The 19,851-nt window shown below is 37.3% G+C and overlaps 1 protein-coding gene across 1 annotated transcript; it reads left to right on the top strand.

Moving 5' to 3' along the window:
- The first annotated feature begins 1,290 nt into the window (after positions 1-1,290).
- LOC111502912 (angiotensin-converting enzyme) lies at positions 1,291-19,407 on the top strand. The gene is made up of 9 exons (XM_023157090.2): positions 1,291-1,541; positions 7,026-7,322; positions 11,215-11,470; positions 13,030-13,336; positions 13,398-13,550; positions 13,653-13,777; positions 14,368-14,543; positions 14,835-15,118; positions 19,001-19,407. The coding sequence occupies exons 1-9, from the start codon at positions 1,458-1,460 to the stop codon at positions 19,290-19,292; spliced, it is 1,974 nt and encodes a 657-aa protein (XP_023012858.2). The 5' UTR covers positions 1,291-1,457; the 3' UTR covers positions 19,293-19,407.
- Positions 19,408-19,851: the final 444 nt, after the last annotated feature.

Here is a 19,851-nt window from a genome sequence, read left to right as displayed (position 1 = left end):
TAATAGTAGTAATTCGACGAGTCGCCATCGAATTGAAAAACAGTTATTCAAAAAAAAAGGCAGCTCTGATGTGAACTGTATAGTAAAGTAATTTTTCAATATGTTTAGATTGAATTTTCGTCATAAATGAAAAAATAACGGCTTCTCAATAGACTCTGTCTTGAAAAAATCAAGGTATTTGTTCTGAACCTATAAAAATGTTGTGTGTAGCATGTAACGACATCTTTGCGTCGGTAACTCAATTCACATAAGCTGACTACCAGAAATCTCACAGCAGTTTACAGGAACCTGGTTGTATAGAATGCTAACAGAAACTTGAATAAAGTTTTGTTTACTAGATGTCGACTATTGCTATTTTTTTAAATGTTTCAATATATCCAAATTCATATTTTCATTCGCATCAAGAATTAGTCAGCAATACTCATTACCTAATTATTTTGTCATCGACACATAAATGTTATATCACTGATTTCCTCGAAACATTTCTTGAACAATACTTGAAATGAACAATCAAATAAAAATTATTTTCATATTAATTTTCAGTTACATAAATATAATAATAACTACCTTTACGGAACGATGATACCCCTGTAATTGGCATATTTTATTTATGATTACTTCAAGGATATTGCCTAATTTGCTGTAAGCTCAAGAATACCATTATTTTTCAAGGAACATATCAGTATTTCAGTTTTTTTGTGGAAAGTCTGGTGGCAGGTAGCAACATAGACCAACACCAGGATTCGATAAGATAAATGTTGTTTTCTGAATATACAGGTTTTCTGAATATACCGGGTGTCCCACATTTTATGTGACAGGCAATATCTGGTTTGTTGAAGAAATACACAAAAATGTTTCATACAAAAGTTTTAGTCCAAAAACAGTGTAGTGCAACTAAATCCCTTCCGAAACCCAGACTGAACAGATGGTAAAATGTTGAATTCTGAAATGTGCTTCAGGAGTTGTACTTCTATGGGATACATGTTCTACAACCGCGATAGTTCTTAGCTCGCACAAGTTTCTATTTCTGAGGGTTGTCGTTCGTAGGGGTGCGACAGCTGGTTAAGGGAAGAACAAATTTTTGAGATTGCCAGAACAAATCATTTTCAAATCCATTCTAAATTCTTTCTGCCCCATCGACCACGTCGGCTCTCCCTGCAACCACTTTCCACTATTAGAAAGCGCTTCTGCAAACACATCTGACGAAACCAAAAGAAGGCGATGCACAACGGAGCACGGGGCAAATCATCGCAGTGGTATCGAAAATGAACGCCAGCACATCCTTCACGACATCGTCACGCTCCGTGCGGTACACCTCGACAGTCATTTGTCACGCCAGACCTCCAAAGCCTTCTTTAATTCGCGTCTTATTTTGCCCGGCTGTAATTTTCAGATACGATGTATGTATTCAATGACACATTTGGTGTTTTATTGTCGAGTGGAATGAATATTGAAGAATGATCGGAGTTTCGGCGGTGATTTTCGTGGTGGTTTTGTTGTTGGGGGTAGCCAGTGAGCCGGATGATCTCCAGTTCGTTAGGGTGAGTTCACTGTGCGTATATTATGTCGAAATATTGTGGAACTTCGGAACATACACAAATTTCACTTTTGCCGATATGATTCGTTAATAAAAATGTTTGAGATTTGATAATTATGCCTGATCTAGTGTTACCTTCAGTATCGTATTATGAGCAGAAGAGCAGAAATTGTAAAACTTCTTTCTTAGGAATTTGAAAGATGTATCAGAACATAACCTGTTAATGAATTTCTCTCACTCTCAAGTCAATTTTTGATTTTGGGTGTGTCTATGGGGTATTATTATCCATAACAATATTTGTTTATAGACGAATGTACATTTTTTCAAACGACAATGTTCACAGATAAAATTGCCGTTGTTGAAGTGACACCAACCCTCACGTTTTCCGGGAAACACATACCCAATAACCAGAGAAAATTAACGTTTGGACAGAAATATTCTGAAACCATATTATAGACTGTAGAACGTCTATTTATCGATCAAAATTCAACAGAGGAATTTGAATTTGCTGGAAACTACTGTTGACCCCCTCATCACTGAAATCGTGAAAACGAATCCTAATGAATTTGATATGGATATTGTATTTCAACATCACTCCAGACTAAGAAAGAAACTATTTGGATACTACTTTTACCGGTCTTTGGATTGGTCGCCGAGTTCCTACAGAGTGACCAGCCCGCTCGCCAGATTTGATACCTTTGGACTTTTTTATGGGGCTATTTGGAGCAAAAGGTGTACGGAACTGAACCTGCTTCAATATTGGATATACGGCAGAGAATAATAAATATTTGTAGAGATATTGACGTTACTGTGATCGAAAATGTTCGGCGTAAAATATCGAATAGGCTGTTCATATGTAAAGAAGTTCAAGGCAACCATTTGGAGCATCTTCTGAACTGGCCTCAAGCTTATTACCTCATATCATGTAGTTAGTATTAGTATTCAGGCAATTATTAGAAAATCCACCATTTTGTAGTAGTTGAAGATATTGACATCATGTTCTACGGTTGTGAAGCATTTGTCAGGAGCTTTAGAAAGGTGTATCACAAGACCCCCTTTTCTATTCAATTTTCTTCCCAGATGATGCCCAGTCGCCATCTGGAGAGTTTAATCTGTCAATTTCACTTCAAAATAAAGTATTCATGCAATAATTTCATCATCCCAAATTTCAATTTTTTGAGTTGACTCGTTCAAAAAATGAAAGTGGGGGGGAGCATTAAAATGAACTGTATAACTTTTTCAATTCAAAGTATATCACATCAAGCTTGATTCCATTAGAGGTTTCAAATGAAGGAAGGAATTCATCAAACAAATTTTTCTGTAGTAGTTGCAGATGTCAATACATTGACTTTTATTAGGTATTCTCCAATACACAGGGTAACCAGTCGAAATATGTCAAATCAAAGTTGTTTTTGAAAGAAATGATAGCGACCAGTTGAGGAGTTATTTCAAAAATAAAATCTGAAAATTAATGTATAAAAACGTCCCAATTCTTATTGAAACCTTATTGAATTTTTTTATGAAAATGTCATGAAAATATAAATTGTATATTAACAAATAGTGACCACTAGATATACCACTAGATACATCAAAACTCGCAAACCATTAATAATTCTGTATTCCTGAATTATGGTTGATTGACACAAACTCGCAATTTGTAGCAAAATATAGAGGTATTTTTTGAACATAGCGAAATTAATTTGTCGTCCACAACCTGGGTTCTCAATATTTTTTCTAGTGAGATACACATTCACGATGTTTAACTGTTAGAAGAGGCGCAGTTTGTTTTGACACGGTATTTAGAGCTAAACAATGGAACGCGTGCTGACCTATAATCATTCATATGAAACCAGAAGAGGAAGAGTATTCAGTGAAATTTCCTACATTAACGAGGCATGGATACCGCTTACAGCACAGCACACTCATTCATTGTTAACCTATTTGACAATGTTCGGGTGGATATAGAGTGAACATATAAAAGTTACAAAAAAAATCGTTTTGGTCTTATTGGTCTTCCGTTGTTTTATTCATAAACAGACACTTTTAGAAAAAGAACGAAGATATCTATCCAGAACTGTCTAGTGAAATAAAAACTGAAAAATTGAATTCAACTAAATCAACTGATTTTGCAAGTGGTTGACAATGTTTCGTGGTGAATTTTACTAGTGGACTTCCATTGTCAAATATGAATGAATATGAATAAAAATGAAAGTGAATAGCTAAAAATAACAATCATATTGAGCAATGAATACAATAAAATCAAAGTAAGCAAAAAACTCAACTGTGTCAACTCATGGAACCATTAGAATACAGAACTAAACACCTTTTTGAAGCACATCAACAAGCTAAAACCTTTCATCACACTTTAAATGGAGCAGGAAATCCACAACGAATTGCCATTCTTAGACGTATTGGTGAAGAGGACCGATACTAAGTGGGAAACATCTGTATACCGAAAACCCACTCATACGGGACAGTATCTGAATCACGAATCCAACCACCATCAATCTAACAAAAGAGGAATCATCAAGACTCTAGTGCTCTGTTATACGAAGGGAGATCTGGAGAAGTAACTAGGCATCATTAAAGAAGATCTTCAGCACAATGGTTACTCCAAAGTGGAGGTGGAAAGATTTTGGTTAGAAGACAGCAGGAGCTCCACATGGAAGAGAGGCCGTCACAACCAATACTTGCCCTTCCCTACGTCAGAGGATTGTCAGAAAGGATAAGAAGAATTGGGTTCAAGTACAATATCAGAACCTGTTCCAGATCCGGTAACACCATCCGTAGCAGCATCACGAAAACCCATCAGAACCCACCTATACATCATTGGGATTCAGTTTCGAATCTTCTGAATAGAATCAGATGAGTATCTGACGAATGAATTTGTTATCCCCACCAGTAGCTGTAGCAGACCCGATCTCCTATGTCGGAGATCCTATGGCACTAAAGATTGGTGCTAGTGAGACACCCGGCTTGTGAATTTTCGGTAAAGCATACAAACGAGGTGGTAATGCCTCGATTTTCTGTAACGTAAATCTCTCTTGTCATCGTGGTTGATTGATGACATCGTGGTTGATTGAACACGAATCAGCTTTTGGTTTTTCTCAAGACGCAGTTGATCGTATTTCACTTGAGCACGTTATATGTTTAGGGGTCAAGTAGGTTAACTATCTTTTTTCTGCAGTCGTGCTTTTTCATCACAACGGAGGCATTTTCTTTGTCGTAGGATCAGGATATTCTCATCATTGTTCAGAGCTTTTGAGGATACTCTTTCTCACTCACGTTTCGTGTTGGACTCAGAAGGTTTTGCACCTTGCAGAATCAACGTTGTCTCGATGCGGATTTCCTCCACAACTGAGGTCGGTATCCTGTATTCCAGCTTCTACTTTGAAGATATTATCCTTATCTCTTTGGGATCATGTGTAGTGTAAGAGCGAAATTTACCCCGTTGGATCTTCGTTCTTTGACCCCAACACATATGACGTGCTCAAGCACGTAAATACCATACTAGAAATCTTGAAAAGGTTCGTACAAATAATACGATGCAGCAAAATCCCAAAAAAATATTCGGGTTTTAATCTTTGGAACAACTTTCCAATTCTGTTGGAAAATTGCTTTCTGGTGGTTACTTCTACTTTGTCAGTGATAACCTGGAGCGTTCTGAAAATTATAGTCAACGTCAGCCAAACCACACAATCACTAATTTTGTCTGTTATATATTTTTTTCATTTCCACATGTATAACACCTTCATTGAGTTAACGTAACTGTTACAATAATTCATTATGACTTGCTCCAGACATAATTATATACCTATCTCAATAATATGCAACTTCACCAAAATGAAATCTCCATCTATCGAAATTGTACAGGTACGGCTCTGACCCTGATATAACTTTTTGTATCATACTTCACTGACAGGCGTCAGTGTTATATGTTATATTCAATGGCTTCAAGTCTGTGGAACATGCAGGTACCTCGGGTGTTCCACAAGGAAGCAACCTAGGTCCACTTCTCTTCAACGCCTTCATAAACGACATAGTTGAGGCCATTGACATCAACTGTTTGATATACGCGGATGACCTTAAATTATATTGTGAGATCAATGGCATCGAGGTCTGTCTGCAACTCTCCCTCAATCTGAAACGTGTTGAGCAATGGTGTTTTCGCAACAATCTTCTTTTAAGCGCGAGTTAATGTAATGTAATGACGTACACACTAAAAACTCGTCCATTTTCATATCTATATTTAATAAACGATATTCCACTTCAACGGCCTCTCACATTCACCGATCTAGGTGTTACCTTCGACAGAAAACTTTCCTTCGTACTACACATTGAAGCCTCTCTGTCTGCTGCAAACAGAATGTATGGATTTATTGCACGAATCTCCAAAGATTTCTTGGCTCCATCTACATCGAAAACCATATACTATGCTTTCGTCAGACCAAAATTAGAATATGCATCCATAATATGGAATCCATCTGTATCAGTTGTATACAGTAGAAAGAAAGTTGAATCAGTACAAAGTCGTTTCCTAAAACTTATCTATTATAGATCAAACAATATCTATCCACCAATTGGATTTCCCCATGATGAATTGTTAGCTAGACATGCTATGAATAGCTTGAGTCGTCGTCATTATTTTCACCCCATAATTTTTCTTTTTAAACTGGTTGATAATTCAATTTTTGACCCACATATTTTGCAAAAACTTAATTTCAATGTACCTAGACCAACCTCTGAAGTGATTAATCCTTTTTATCTGCCAATATTGAATATTATTGGAGTTTTTTCCCAACACCAAATCGTTATTTTTACACCTCGACACGTGTTTCGATCACCAAGTGATCGTCTTCAAGAGAAAGATAGTTTTATCTTCCTCTTGAAGATAGATTTATCTTCCTCTTGAAGATGATCACTTGGTGATCGAAACACGTGTCGAGGTGTAAAAATAACGATTTAGTGTTGGGAAAAAACTCCAGTAATATTCATTACTACACCAAAGGTTCCAAACAGTACATCACAAATATAGTGAAATATTGTTAAAAATAAATTTGTTCAAGACAGTTAATTCTTTAACTCGTTACAGTATTGTGATTTGACTCATATCCCTGTTCTGTAATTGGGTGTAACCTGGGTGTAAATAAATAAATAAAGAAATAAATAAATTTACTGATGAACGTTAGTTAAAAACACTGAACTTTCCAACTTTTCAATGTTTTATCCGTCAATATTAGATGTAAAAATAGTTCAAAAACCAGGCACCCTTCTAAATTATTCAGTCTAAGAGCATTCAGCTTCTAATTCTCAATCATTTATTTCTATTCATCAACTTTACCCACTTGGGATTACATAAAAGGGAAATGGTCCAGGAAAATAGTACAATGAGATTCAAACTTGATAACTTGATGTGCTCATAATGCTTGTTTTCAGGAGTTTTCAACAGAATTTTCACTCTCCATAATTACATATTCTCACATTTCAGGCAGGTAACACGAATGTGAATGAAGCTATTCAGTTTCTCAGAGAATACGACTCAGAAGCTTCTGAAATGTGCTTCAGGGTTAATGCCGCTCAGTGGCAGTATTCCACCAACATGACGGATCTTCTCAAGAGGAAGATGGTTGAAGAACAAACGCTGAAGGCGAAATTTGACAAACTGACTTGGAAGAAAGCATCCATCTTCCACTGGGCTGCGATACCAGATCCTGTGGTCAGAAGGCAATTGAAGTTATTGACCGTTGATACCAGGGCTAGTTTGTCCGATGAGAAGTACAACGAGGTCAGTTAAAAATTATTTAAGTTCATACCGAATCATCTCAATAACTTGAGTAACATATTTTCATTCCCTTGAGGTTATGCAGAAGAAATTTATCAGGTGTATCCTACGGAAAAGTTGAGGAGTCTAATTTTGAGTTACTAAAATAAAAAATGGAAGATGATTTGAAGAAGGTAAAACACTGGTGCGACTCAAACCATCTCTGAATGAAAAAAACTAGCCTTCTAACCTTCAATTCATGAACCTCTTATATTTGACACTACAACCATTGAAAACAAACTCTGTACCAAATTCCTTGACATTGAAATTGATAGTAACCTAAAATTTCATATCCACATCCAAAGTCTCAAACGGAAACTGGCATCGGGCTGCTCTGCAGTAAGAGTTGTGTCTGAGGAACTAAGTCTGCCAATGAGTGAGGTGACATATTTTTCTTCAATCAAATCACACGTGCGATAAGGTATTGAATTTTGAGGTTATTGCAGCAAACAATTGTTCGATTCTGTTTTCGTCCTGCAGAAACGAGCAGTTAGATTCAGGTCCAGAGCTAAATACACCGACCGTTTCAAACCGTTATTTATAAAACACAGAATTTTGACTTTAACTTCTATTTTTATACTTGAAACTCTATGTCTGAAGCGTAAGCTTCAGACATAGAGTTTCAAGTATAAAGCGTAAGCTTAGAATTAACGAAAAAATCAATAATGTTTGAGAGTAAAAAGATATATAAAAATTTGCCACCCTGTTTGAGAGAAATCTCCATACACCATATTTTTAGAAAAAAAGTCAAAAAGATGCTTTTGCTCAAATCCTATTATGTACTATTTACAAACTGAATTATACATATATTCATTTTACATGTGAATAATTTTTTTTATGATGATGCTTATAGAAAGCTTTGTCAATAAGAATATCTTTTCTTGGACAATAAAGTATATTGATTGATTGATTAATTGACTACCCTAGCGATCTACTTTATTCAGAATCTGGAATATTTGATCCCAGACAGCTGTTTTTTATAAATATTACTGCTGACAGCATAAAAACAAAAAAGAATTAACTACTTATCACCATAAATATGCTACACGTCGGAATCATAGTATCGTCGTACCATTAATGCTCAAATCAGTTGGGTAGAAATCCTATAGGTATTTAGGACCAAAACTCTACAGTTTTCTTCCTTAAAATTTAAGATACGAATCAAATCTCAAAAAATGTATGACAAAAATTAAATGATTTGTCAAGAATATATCAAATATATATTGTGTATTTATTTGTTTGTAGTCTGGAACCCTTATGATTAAAATCTCTATATCCATTGATTGTTTAATTTATTTATATCTAGTTCAAATGCGTCTAGTTCAAAATTATGTTTTAATCCATACTTAGTATCCATTCAATACATTTTTGTTCATATTCTGTTCAAATATGTACAGTTTAAACTTATATTCTAATCTATATCTAGTACTTATTCCAATCAATTGATTGGTTTTATTCATTTTTTTTTTCACCATAGTTTGCGCTGGTTAGGCCCTATCCCCCGAAGCCCCGATACATTCGAGAGGGCGCGCCAGCATTATCAACCAATGACCACTCCCCACGCCGTGGGGTAAGTGATCATTGGGTCCGAGAATCATGTGCTCTGAGCAAGCGCAGTGAGCCAAGAATGTCAGACTTCTGCATCTGTCTGGCTAAGATTCCTGCCTTAGTGCGGCAAGCCGGTATGATTTTAAGATTCGAGAGTAGAGAGGACATCATTCCACCAAGGACTCCAATAATCAGAACAACCATCTTGACAGAGTGATCTGGATGGAGTCTGCGGAGTTCGAAGAGAAAATCTCGATGTTTCATCCGTTTTTCCTCCTCTTTTCTGATGATATTTGTCTCGCCAGGAGCTGAAAACTCCACGACAAATATCGTTTTGTTCTGGCGGTCGAGAAGGACCACATCAGGCTTATTAGCTTGTATGAGTCTTAGGGTGGGGAACGAGTAGTTCCAATAAATTCGGCACTTCTCGTTCCCCACAACGGATTCAATATCCCCCGGAGCGTAGGGCAACACCGATGTCTCGTCAATACCGTAAGAGTGCCGTAGATGGTAATATAGCACTCTTAGGGCCGCGTTATGTCGATGGATATAGGCCGAGACCGCATATGCTGGACATGCTGATAGCAAGTGCATTAGGGTCTCGGGCGCCTCGCGGCAGGCCCTGCACCTTGTGTCAGGAACCTCTATACCCATCACGCGACTGCGGTAGACTAAGGTGTTGAAGACACCATCCTGGCAAGCCATGATGAACCCCCCAGTTTCCGACTTCAGCCCACTCGACCTGAGAAAAGCGAACGTCAGGCGCTTTGATAAGCCAAGGTCTTCAATATTATTATTATTATTATTATATCATCCAAGAAAGATATTTCACATATTCAAAGTTTCGTGAGAAAAGATATTTGAAACATCTTCAAAACTCATCTTCAAGTAACTGTTTCTAGATTTGTATATACAAAATGATATTATGTTTTGTCCTTTTTTATGAGTCTACGGTAAGCTGTCATCGAACTAAGCGCCATTTGAATCAGTGCACTTTTGCCAACGTAAGATGAGTCGCTTAATTACGTATCACAAAAATGGTGTGCTCGGTATTCGATGAAGTCGATGAATGCCGAGTTTACCCGGTCCTGATGAGCGGAAGTTTTACCGGTGAGAAAGTTTCCCAAGTACTCGAAAAGGTGGTAGTCGGTCAGTGAGAGATCTGGAGAGTATGGTGGATGAAGCAGAACTACAACGCTCAGTTCGGACAGTTATTCGTGAAACGTGCGGACGAACGTTGTCGTCGAGCAGGATTGGTTCTCTTACGTTGACCAGTGCCGGCCGCTGCTTTTTGGTCATCGATTTCCTCACAAGAGGACTCTGCAGTGAAGGTTTGTCCCGGTTGCAGTAAGTTATGATGAATCATATTAGCTGCAGACCTCTATACAATAATCATGATCTTTCACATGAGTGTTCGCCATTGGAAAGTGCCTGGAAGGCTCTCCGGGGTCCAATCACGATCCAATCACGCCACCAAAACGATCCAGAAAGGATCGTTTTGGTGGCGCAAAAGCAACGACGAACAAACTTCGGAACGTGACAATTTCTGTAGATCGTTCAAATCGAAGGGCACCCACTTATAAAGCTTTTCCAATACGTTTCGAACCATCGGAAACCGGTGAAGAGTTGACGCCCAGTTGTTTCGCTATCCCAAGCACCATTTGTGATAGATCGGTCTCCACCAGGTTCTTCAAATCCTTGTCTTGGATTCCTGTAGGTTGACCACAGTTATTTCACGAATCCAGGAAACAAATATTTCCGAAATGTTTTCCTTTCAACCAGTTTGACTTGTTAGGTTGTCTGATGACTTTGTTCCACAGTAGCATGTCGCAGAAAAGTCAATGTTACCATATACGAGTAATTTATATACCTACTTGAGAATTGGGTTTTTGAAAAATATGCTGGGAAAATCGAAAAATTAAGATGAGATATGATATGATGAAGGAAAAGGACATCAAAAATGTTGTAATATTCAAAATTGCAAGTCAAGAGAAACATAAAATATATTTGGAGGATTATAAAGGAAGATTAAAAGTATATTTCATTCAAAAGTTTGTCAAAAACCAAACGGAACAAATTTTTCTTTGATTTTGTATGGTTCACGTTATTGATAGTGCAAAATACCCTCTTTGAATATTCAATGAGCATCCAAAGGATCCATTTTGTATATTCGCATCCTCTTTGAAACATGATTTCATGAATTTCGAAATATCCTGCTGAAATTTGAATAATATAGTTCTTGAGGAATATTTCTGAAACTCTTGAACCCTTTTTCTTTTTTAATGGTTTCCCTATCTTTATTTTTCAGATATACCATTTGATATCCGAGATGAAAGATATTTATGCAAATACCAAAATTTGCTCGTACGCACCAAAGGTAGCCACCAATGAAGTAAGTTATTGTGATTTAGACGCTGATGATGTTCAGATGATCATGGCAAGATCCAGAAATCCTAAGGAATTAGCTTATATATGGAGGGAATGGCACGACAAAATCGGACCTCCGATGAAGAATAAGTTTATGCGATATGTCGATCTGGCAAATCAGGCCGCTAGAAAGAACGGTATAAACCTAAACAAATTTCTAGTTCGAGTGTTAAAGTCTTTGAAATTGAAATTGAAAATAATTGAAAATAACAAAAAATAATAATGAAAAATGGGGAATAAAACTTTCTATGTTCTTTATACCCATCGTATTTGTAACTATACGGACATTTTCAAACTTATACAATGAACTAACAATGATTCATTACATTAGCCTCATATACAACCTCTGTAGATACGAATAGAGGGACTTGGCTTGATTGAGTACCTGAATTTACAGTTCACAATGCGGATGTGCCAATTTAAAAACCGGTGAATAAAGTAAATCGATTTGATCATTTAACATTTTGCACCCGCAATGTTTATGCTTGTGAATTTCCAAGGATTCTAAATAATTGAGTTTGTAATGCTGGTGTTTTTGTCCTGGTTACCAGCAGCGGAAAAAGCGATAATGAAGGCACGAAGTGATCTTTCTAAAGGAAGAGTGTAGGACACTGTTCTCAAAAAGGGGTATCCTGCCACTTTATTTGAAGGTACTACACTCTGAACTTACTTTTCAACTCCACCAGATAAAATTGGACATTTGTCATGTCCAAGTTAGGTCTACAATTAGTGATTTCATATACCGGAAGTACCAAACTCAACTCAAGAAACTTAAGGAACTAAAACAGAAACAACAACATATCATGCACAGCGAATCAGTCGAACCAGATATCCAGTTCAGCGAAAGAATCATTAACTTGATCAAGGTAGAATTTAACAAAGAGGAAATTCCAACAATGTCCAAGGGGCCAAAATATACACCAACAATAATTAATAAAAATAGTTTGGATACGTTTATAACAGATACAGCTATTGCATTGAAACAGACAGATAATAGAGATATAGGGGCATACAAGATAAATAATTGAAGTAATTCAGAACCATCCATTCTCTTCATCAAACAGTAGGGAAACAGGCATAATAAAAACTATACAACAAAAAATAAGAAATAATGATCTTGTTTTCACGAAAGCTGATAAATCGAATGCCATCGTTATCCTTGAACGAGAAAAATATGTTCAGAAAATTGAGTCAGGCATTTGAAATGAAAACCTTACTGTCATCAAGGAAGACCCAACAAAAAATAGTCAAAATGAACTGAAAAATTTCCTCTTAAATGCTAAAGTCATTTTCACGAGATCAGAGAAACGGAGAATTACCAACATGAACCCCTCTTGCCCTTAACTATATGGCCTGATAAAAACACATAAAGAGGATAAGGTACTTTCGTTTATAAATAGTCCGGTAAAAGAACTAGGAGCATTAAAAATTTACTGACTTTAGTAGAAAACATAAGGAACCAAACCACGCCATATAATTCAATTTTAGTTTCATTCGATGTAAAGAGTATGTTCTCCAACATACCATACAACGAGTGTGAGCCTCTCATTTTAGACATATTAGATATTCATATGTGATATTTATTATGTCGTCTCAAACTTATGACTAAGAAAAATTGTTGGTTTAGCTCACAGTTTACTAAAATAACTTCAAAAGCCAGTATTTTCATTTCTCCATAACCAATGACATTTTTAAGGCTTTTTGGATGCGGGTGAAGAAATGAGATACATCTACGAAGACCTCAATTTCGAGAACGAACTGGCCCAATCCCTCCACAAACTGCAGCCGTTGTACAAACAATTACTGACTTACGTCAGAAGGCAGCTGATCAAGCAATACGGGAATAAGGTTGTCAGGCCTGACGGTCCACTACCTGCTCATATTCTAGGGAACTTATGGGCCCAAGAGTGGATCAATATAGCTGATATAGTACTCCCCTATCCCCAGTTTTCCAATATGGATGTTACCGACGAAATACTGAGGCAAGGCTTCACTCCCTTGAGGTACTGTGAAGAGAAAATCAAGTTCACCTGAGGCAGTGTCAATTCCAACGACTTTTTTCAGAATGTTCCAGATGGCAGAGGAGTTCTTTACCTCGATGGGTTTGAAACCCATGCCCCCAGAATTTTGGAGACACTCGATGATGGAACGTCCCAACGGGAGGAAGGTTCAATGTTCTGCGAGTGCGTGGGACTTTTGCAACAATATAGATTTCAGGTGAGAAGAGATTCAAAGCAGTGGAAAGTTTCGTCTGGCTTTCCAACACAAGCTGTTGCTCGATACTATCTAATAACAGTATAGTACATATTTGGCTTTTAGGATCAAGCAATGTACAGAAGTTGACATGAAAAATCTCATAACTATTCACCATGAGATGTCGCATATTGAGTATTACTTGTACTACGCCGATCAACCGTTTCTATACAGAGATGGGGCTAATCCAGGTGAGTCAGTAACTAACTGAGTGTGAAGCCAATAATGTATTCAAAGTGTATAGAGGTTATTTTCTGGACTATTTTGAGAGTATTCCATAAATTTCAAGCCTCAGCTGAATTTTCAGGCAGCCAGCTCATACATCTTCGAAATGTATGGTTTGCATAGTCCTGAAGTGGAAAATGTGTTTCAGTCAAAGTCAGTAGAAGGTGGCGCACACGTGGAAATCTTGGAAAATTGAATACATTTATATGTCTTTCATAAAATATACTAGATACCACATGATGTTTTACAATTTATTGAACTTATCTGAAATAAAAATTTGGCGCACTATAATGTGATTACCAAGCATTGAATCAATAGTTTATTCTACTCCAGTGCAGATTATGGAAGATTAAAGACAACCCCTGGGTTGACTCATTGTGGTACGACCCTGCTACCTTTGAAAAAGTTTGTCAGTTAATGAGAAGCTGCATGTGTAACTGTAGCTGTTAATTTCGAAAATCACTAAAGGATAAAATATTCTTAGTATAGTCCAGAGGAAAGTCTTCGAAAGTTTGCCGCGTGTCCAATGAACACTTCATATACGTTACTTTTCTAGGATTCCACGAGGGAGTTGCAAACGCCATAGTTCTTTCTGTGTTCAACCCGAAACATCTGTGGAGAGTTGGACTTTTCAACAATAATACGGACAAATACGAGACCAACATCAATTTTCTAATGCTGATGGCTTTAAAGAAGGTTGCCTATACCCCTTTCGCCTATTTGGTAGAACAGGTATCTCTTCTGTTTCGATATCGTGAATATTCTGTTGAAATGCGTCATTATTTCATCAAATTACCAAAAATCAACAACCGCAATGAGCTAACGACTGAGTAGTTGAGATGGATATTCAATTACTTTTCTATGACTTACGAGTATAATCTCATCTTGAGGATTGACAGAAGATTCATTTCACAAATATCAATACTCTCTCTATCGATAAAATCATCATGAAAATCAAAAAACTCGGCATTCCAGCTACTCAACCGTTGGGAACATCACGAACAATTGTTTTTCCATTTTCAGTGGAGGTACCAGATCTTTGACTACGGCGTAACGAAAATGAACTCCGACTGGTGGGATTTGAGGTTGAGGTACCAAGGAGTCGTTCCTCCCATACCAAGATCTGAAGCCCATTTTGATGCAGCTTCCAAGCGGCATATTCCTGCTGACATGCACTATCTGAGGTACTACGTGGCTTTGCTTCTGGAGTTCCAGATCTACAAGCAGATGTGCCAGGCAAGTGGACACAGTGGGTCCCTGCATACCTGTGATGTGTACAGATCGAGGGAAGCGGGAAGAGTGCTGATGTAAGTTAGGGAATCTATAATAAAATGAACAATTCCTCTTCGAATTCTTCTAATTTGCGTTTATACTCTCTCGAAGACATTCCGGTTGATACTGAAAGTTTTTATTTAGATCACCGATTAAATAGGTGAGATGTAAGCAAAATTAAAAAATCTTCTTGGTCCACTTCTCCTCATGATGTGAACTTGGTTGAAGAAGATGCTGCTCAGTGTTTTTCTGACACGATTTGTTTTGAGGCACCCTGTAGAATTTTTCCGTTACATTCATCTTGATTAACTTCTCCTGATGATGCTAACTTGGTTAACGAAAATGCTGCTCAGTGTCCTTGTGGTATGTTGGATCGCACGCTAAAACGATAGAGCCCCGTTAAACTGGCATGTTTTTCCTTAAAGGATACACCTCGATATACCCCGATGGCAGCCATTTTTTTACGTTGCTGGCCATGTTTTTTTCTTTAACGCTGTACTGAATGCCTGCCGTCATGTTTTTTTTTTCAAGCCGATTTTTCCTTCATTATTATTATACCATTATTTTTAAAATTCAACCGTGTCGCTATCACGCTTAATTTTAAAAGCTCCAACAGCGCCAACTTGAACAGCTCTTACTGCCCTTCTAACATGTCGGATCGCACGTTGAAACATTAGACCCTGCTAATCATCGCCGTTGACGACGTCATTTTTCCCACGCTTAATTTCAAAAAACCGGTAACACCTCATAAGCCACATCGCCCCCATAAACAATGCTTTATTTTACATCCGACAACACCGAACTGTTTGCGCTGCCAAACGTTTGTTATCTTTGAAACGGATCAGCTCGATACCATCTCCATCTCTCTCACACTCGTATGACAAACCGACCCCTCTCATTCGTTTGAAGGTGGTTCTATACACACGCTCTTATGAAAACCCATCCTCTCGCTCTGACAAACACACTCTTATGCAAAAACAATTTTGAGGTTATGTGCAAAAATTGAGACACCTTCAGCCTTGTATTTCTACTGTTCTCACTCGTTATTAGGTAGGTTTGTTGCAATCAAAATATGTAGCAGAGCTGGGCTTTGCAGGTCACAAAGTTGTTAGGTTAGTTTCCAAATGGGTGGGTCTTTCAAACCCCTCTATATAACCTACAAGGATTAATAGAAGCTCCCACCAATTCAAACTCCAATATTCAACTCCAGTTTAGTTGGTTCATTTTCTGAATGACCTTTCAGTACAAAAGGCATGAAGAAATCTCTGGAAAACAGTGCAAGCTTGATTCCTTACAAAGTATCCGCTTTGCTGCTTCATCATCTTCCAAACAGATACAACCGGCAGTCTCTTTATATGATGGTCAGAGAAAAATGAGTTGCCAATTGGATGACGTGGGTAATCTAACAATTATTTGGTAATATTCTTCAAGGCGTGTCCTGGTTGATTTTGTCAGAAATTCTTCTTAGTCCAGGTATTGAGTATTTCTTGAACAAAACTAGAAGCGATGTAATCTGCAGGTTGTGGCCTGCTTGCAGTGCAACTTCTTCCTTCGATAGAGAGAATCAGCAGCTCAATACCTTACAGGTTTTTGTAGCCGGAACAGAGACAATTTTTCCAATATTTTCGTTAAAAATAGTTTGACAATTCAGTAGGCTATTCAAGAATATCTTTATTGATTAGTTTTCGGCAATATCTCCACATATATATATCCATGCCAGAAATTCGATCGCGTAGGTTGATGTGTGCATCCTGGGTCTGCGAATGTATACACCTGCATGATAACTTGAAGGTATTCATCTGTGAACCAACCACTACGTGCTTTCAGTTTCTAGTTCTCCCAGAAGATCTGGAAGAAGTAAATACTGACAGACTAGGACCATATAGGGCAGGTCGTAGTCAACTATAGAGACATCAAATCGAACGTGAATTACATTAGTTCGGAGTCCCATTGTCTGATATTATATAAAATGATTTGGAATCCCTGGAAGAACTAAAAAAGAATTAAAAAATTGAAGATTATTAACGATTAACTGAAAATAACAATTATATCAAGCAACAAAAAACCTGAAATGAAATAATAGTGAAATGAAATAATAGTGGGAGATGACCGTTTGGCGGGAGTTGACCATTTTTCACTTGATTATGGGTTTCCATATTTTGTGTATCTCTACGCTAGCTTAGCTAAATACATTGTTTGACAACATGTATGCAGCTTCTTTGAATTTTATTTTAAACCAATGTTCCTCTTTATGTATGATCTCAGCTTGGGACCACTCGATGTTATGTTGATGGGTCTAAACATGCTCTGCTATTCCTGATTTGCTGGTTTTTCCTCGCTGTGTGTGTTTCTGGTGCTCGGCAATGCGGACATTGAATGGTCTCTTAGTTTCACCGATTTAGGATTTTCCACACTCACAGGGTATTCAGTAAATGCAATTCTTGGAATCGCAGTCCGCGTTTGGTGGCCTGGTTTTCGTGAGACTGCTACGAATAGTATTTCCAGATTTGAAGTAGGTTCTGATGTTGTAGGGAAGTGCAAGCACTGGTTGTGACGGTTTCTCTTCCTTGCGGTGCTCCTGATATTTTTTAGCCAAAATCTGTTCCACCATCGCTTTGGAGTAGCCATTTCGTTGAAGATCATTTTTGATGATGTCTTGTTTCTTCTCGAGACTCTCCTTCGTATTACAAAGTCCAAGGCACGGTCTAAAAAAGTTTTGATGATTCCTCTTTTTGTCGATTGATGGTGGTTGGATTCGTGGTTCAGGTACTGTCCCGTGTGAGTGGGTTTTTGGTATACAGATGTTTCCCACTTGGTGTCGGTCCTCTTCACCAGTACGTCTAACAATGGCAATTCATTGTGTACTTCGAACGTCATTTTCAGAATGCTATGAGTTTCATAGTCAACCAGTAGTCTACTACGTTCCGCATAAGATCGCTGTTTTGATGGAAACTCGAAGACCAGAATTTTCTTTACGACGCGCATTCCATCGATGTGGAGTAAAAGAATAATTCAGCTGTATAATATATTGTCTTTATTATGTGTATAGTTCATTTCCTGATGACGTCATCTTGGTTAATGAAACGTGCGCCGAGAAAAATATAGAAATTCTAGTGTGTGGGGGCAGTGGGTTTTTTGGAATGATAGACGGTTTATTTATGAGCGAGAGAAATTGGATTTCCACAATTTGTTGACTACAGACGGTCTGGGTGATTTCCTTCACAATGTTATATAGTGTCATTAAACTGTAAACTTCTCAATTTGAAAACCATGCTTGTGGTTTTCAATATCCTTTCGGAAGTAAAATGTTGGCCTAATTATTCTGTGTGTTTTTGTGGACCACCTTAGGTTTAAATAACGCCCCTGCCACAAACCAACTGTGTGATTTGTAATAAACTATCCAGACACCAGACCATACTGTAGTTGGGAAAACGTCCAAAGTATGCATATTTTTCCTAATATTACTATAACTTTTGAAATCGTTAAATTCACATTTCGTTCAAAACACCAATACTTTTCACATGATAGTTGTGACGTCACATGTAATCACCGAACCCTGGTGAACTGATAATGTGATAAAAGGTTTTCCTGAAGTTTTTCTGATGTAAAGAATATCTAAGTAGGTACTCACTAAACGTTTCTAAAATTGTTCACATATTAATAATAATAATAATAATAATAATCGTCTTTATTGTGACCCAGCTGTAGTTACATACAAATATTTAAATAACTTAGAGAGCTAGTTGCTGACATAACAGAAGGCGAAGTTCAACTTAGTTAGCACAAGTGCTACTGAGTTCTCACGTTTCAACGTGCTCACCATGTAACTATTTTATATGCATGATTTGTGATGAATATCCAGTCGGAATTGAGATAATAGCGATATTTTTAATTTTTTTTTCAATATTCATTTTCAGCGACATTCTGAGAGTTGGAAAGTCAAAGCACTGGAGAGACGTAATCAGGACCCTCACGAGAGGCGAAACAGACAAAATATCATCAGACGCCATGCTGGAATACTTTGAGCCTCTACTGGAATGGCTGGAAAATAAAAACCGCGAAGAGAGGGTTATAGGTTGGACAACTTACAGAGAAGATAAAGCTTTGTTCCAACCACTAGTCTTCAGTTCGTCACTTAGGATTACACTTGATGGCTTTACTGCATATTTGATACCACTCGTGGGGTTAGCAATTAGAATAATGATCTAAAGAAAGAATTATTGTGATCTTAGGAATAATTAGCATGTAATATGAAAAATTGTTGCCTTTTTGCTTTCCTACAAGCGTCCCTAGAAAAATAAAAGACTAGATTACTCAAATATAATTTGTTAAAAAAGTAGAGTATTCAACTCGTGAGAAATAGTCTTTTCTCACTCGAATGATTTACTTCGTTCTCATGGTGATTGTATAATATACTATTACTATCAAGAAGTTTCAGTGTCACTATTTTCCGGGTTTGAAGGCCGGGAATTTTTGGAATTTCTTCCTGACGTTTCGCTGGCTAGCTTTCCCAGAGGTTTCTTTATACGTACTGAGTTCATATCTCCGATGATATTAACTCTGAGATATCAACTCAGTTAGTATAAACCTGTGAGGAAGCTAGTCAGTCGCGCTAGCGAAACGTCATGAAGAAATTCCAAAAATCCACGGCCTTCAAACCCGGAAACATCGAAAACCTTGGCGGCGAAAGCCTTAACTATTTTGTCGTCAAAAAGTTTTTCCAGCTCTTTTTTGAATTTCAACAAATTTTCTATATTTTTTGACTTTA

This window comes from Leptinotarsa decemlineata, unplaced genomic scaffold (assembly GCF_025532065.1).
Source record: "Leptinotarsa decemlineata unplaced genomic scaffold, Ldec_3_MD MMD2_tig00026307_RagTag_RagTag, whole genome shotgun sequence".
In the NCBI taxonomy this organism is placed as follows: domain Eukaryota; kingdom Metazoa; phylum Arthropoda; class Insecta; order Coleoptera; family Chrysomelidae; genus Leptinotarsa; species Leptinotarsa decemlineata.
The sequence above is the reverse complement of the archived record's forward strand: the minus strand, read 5'-3'. Positions and strand labels throughout refer to the sequence as shown.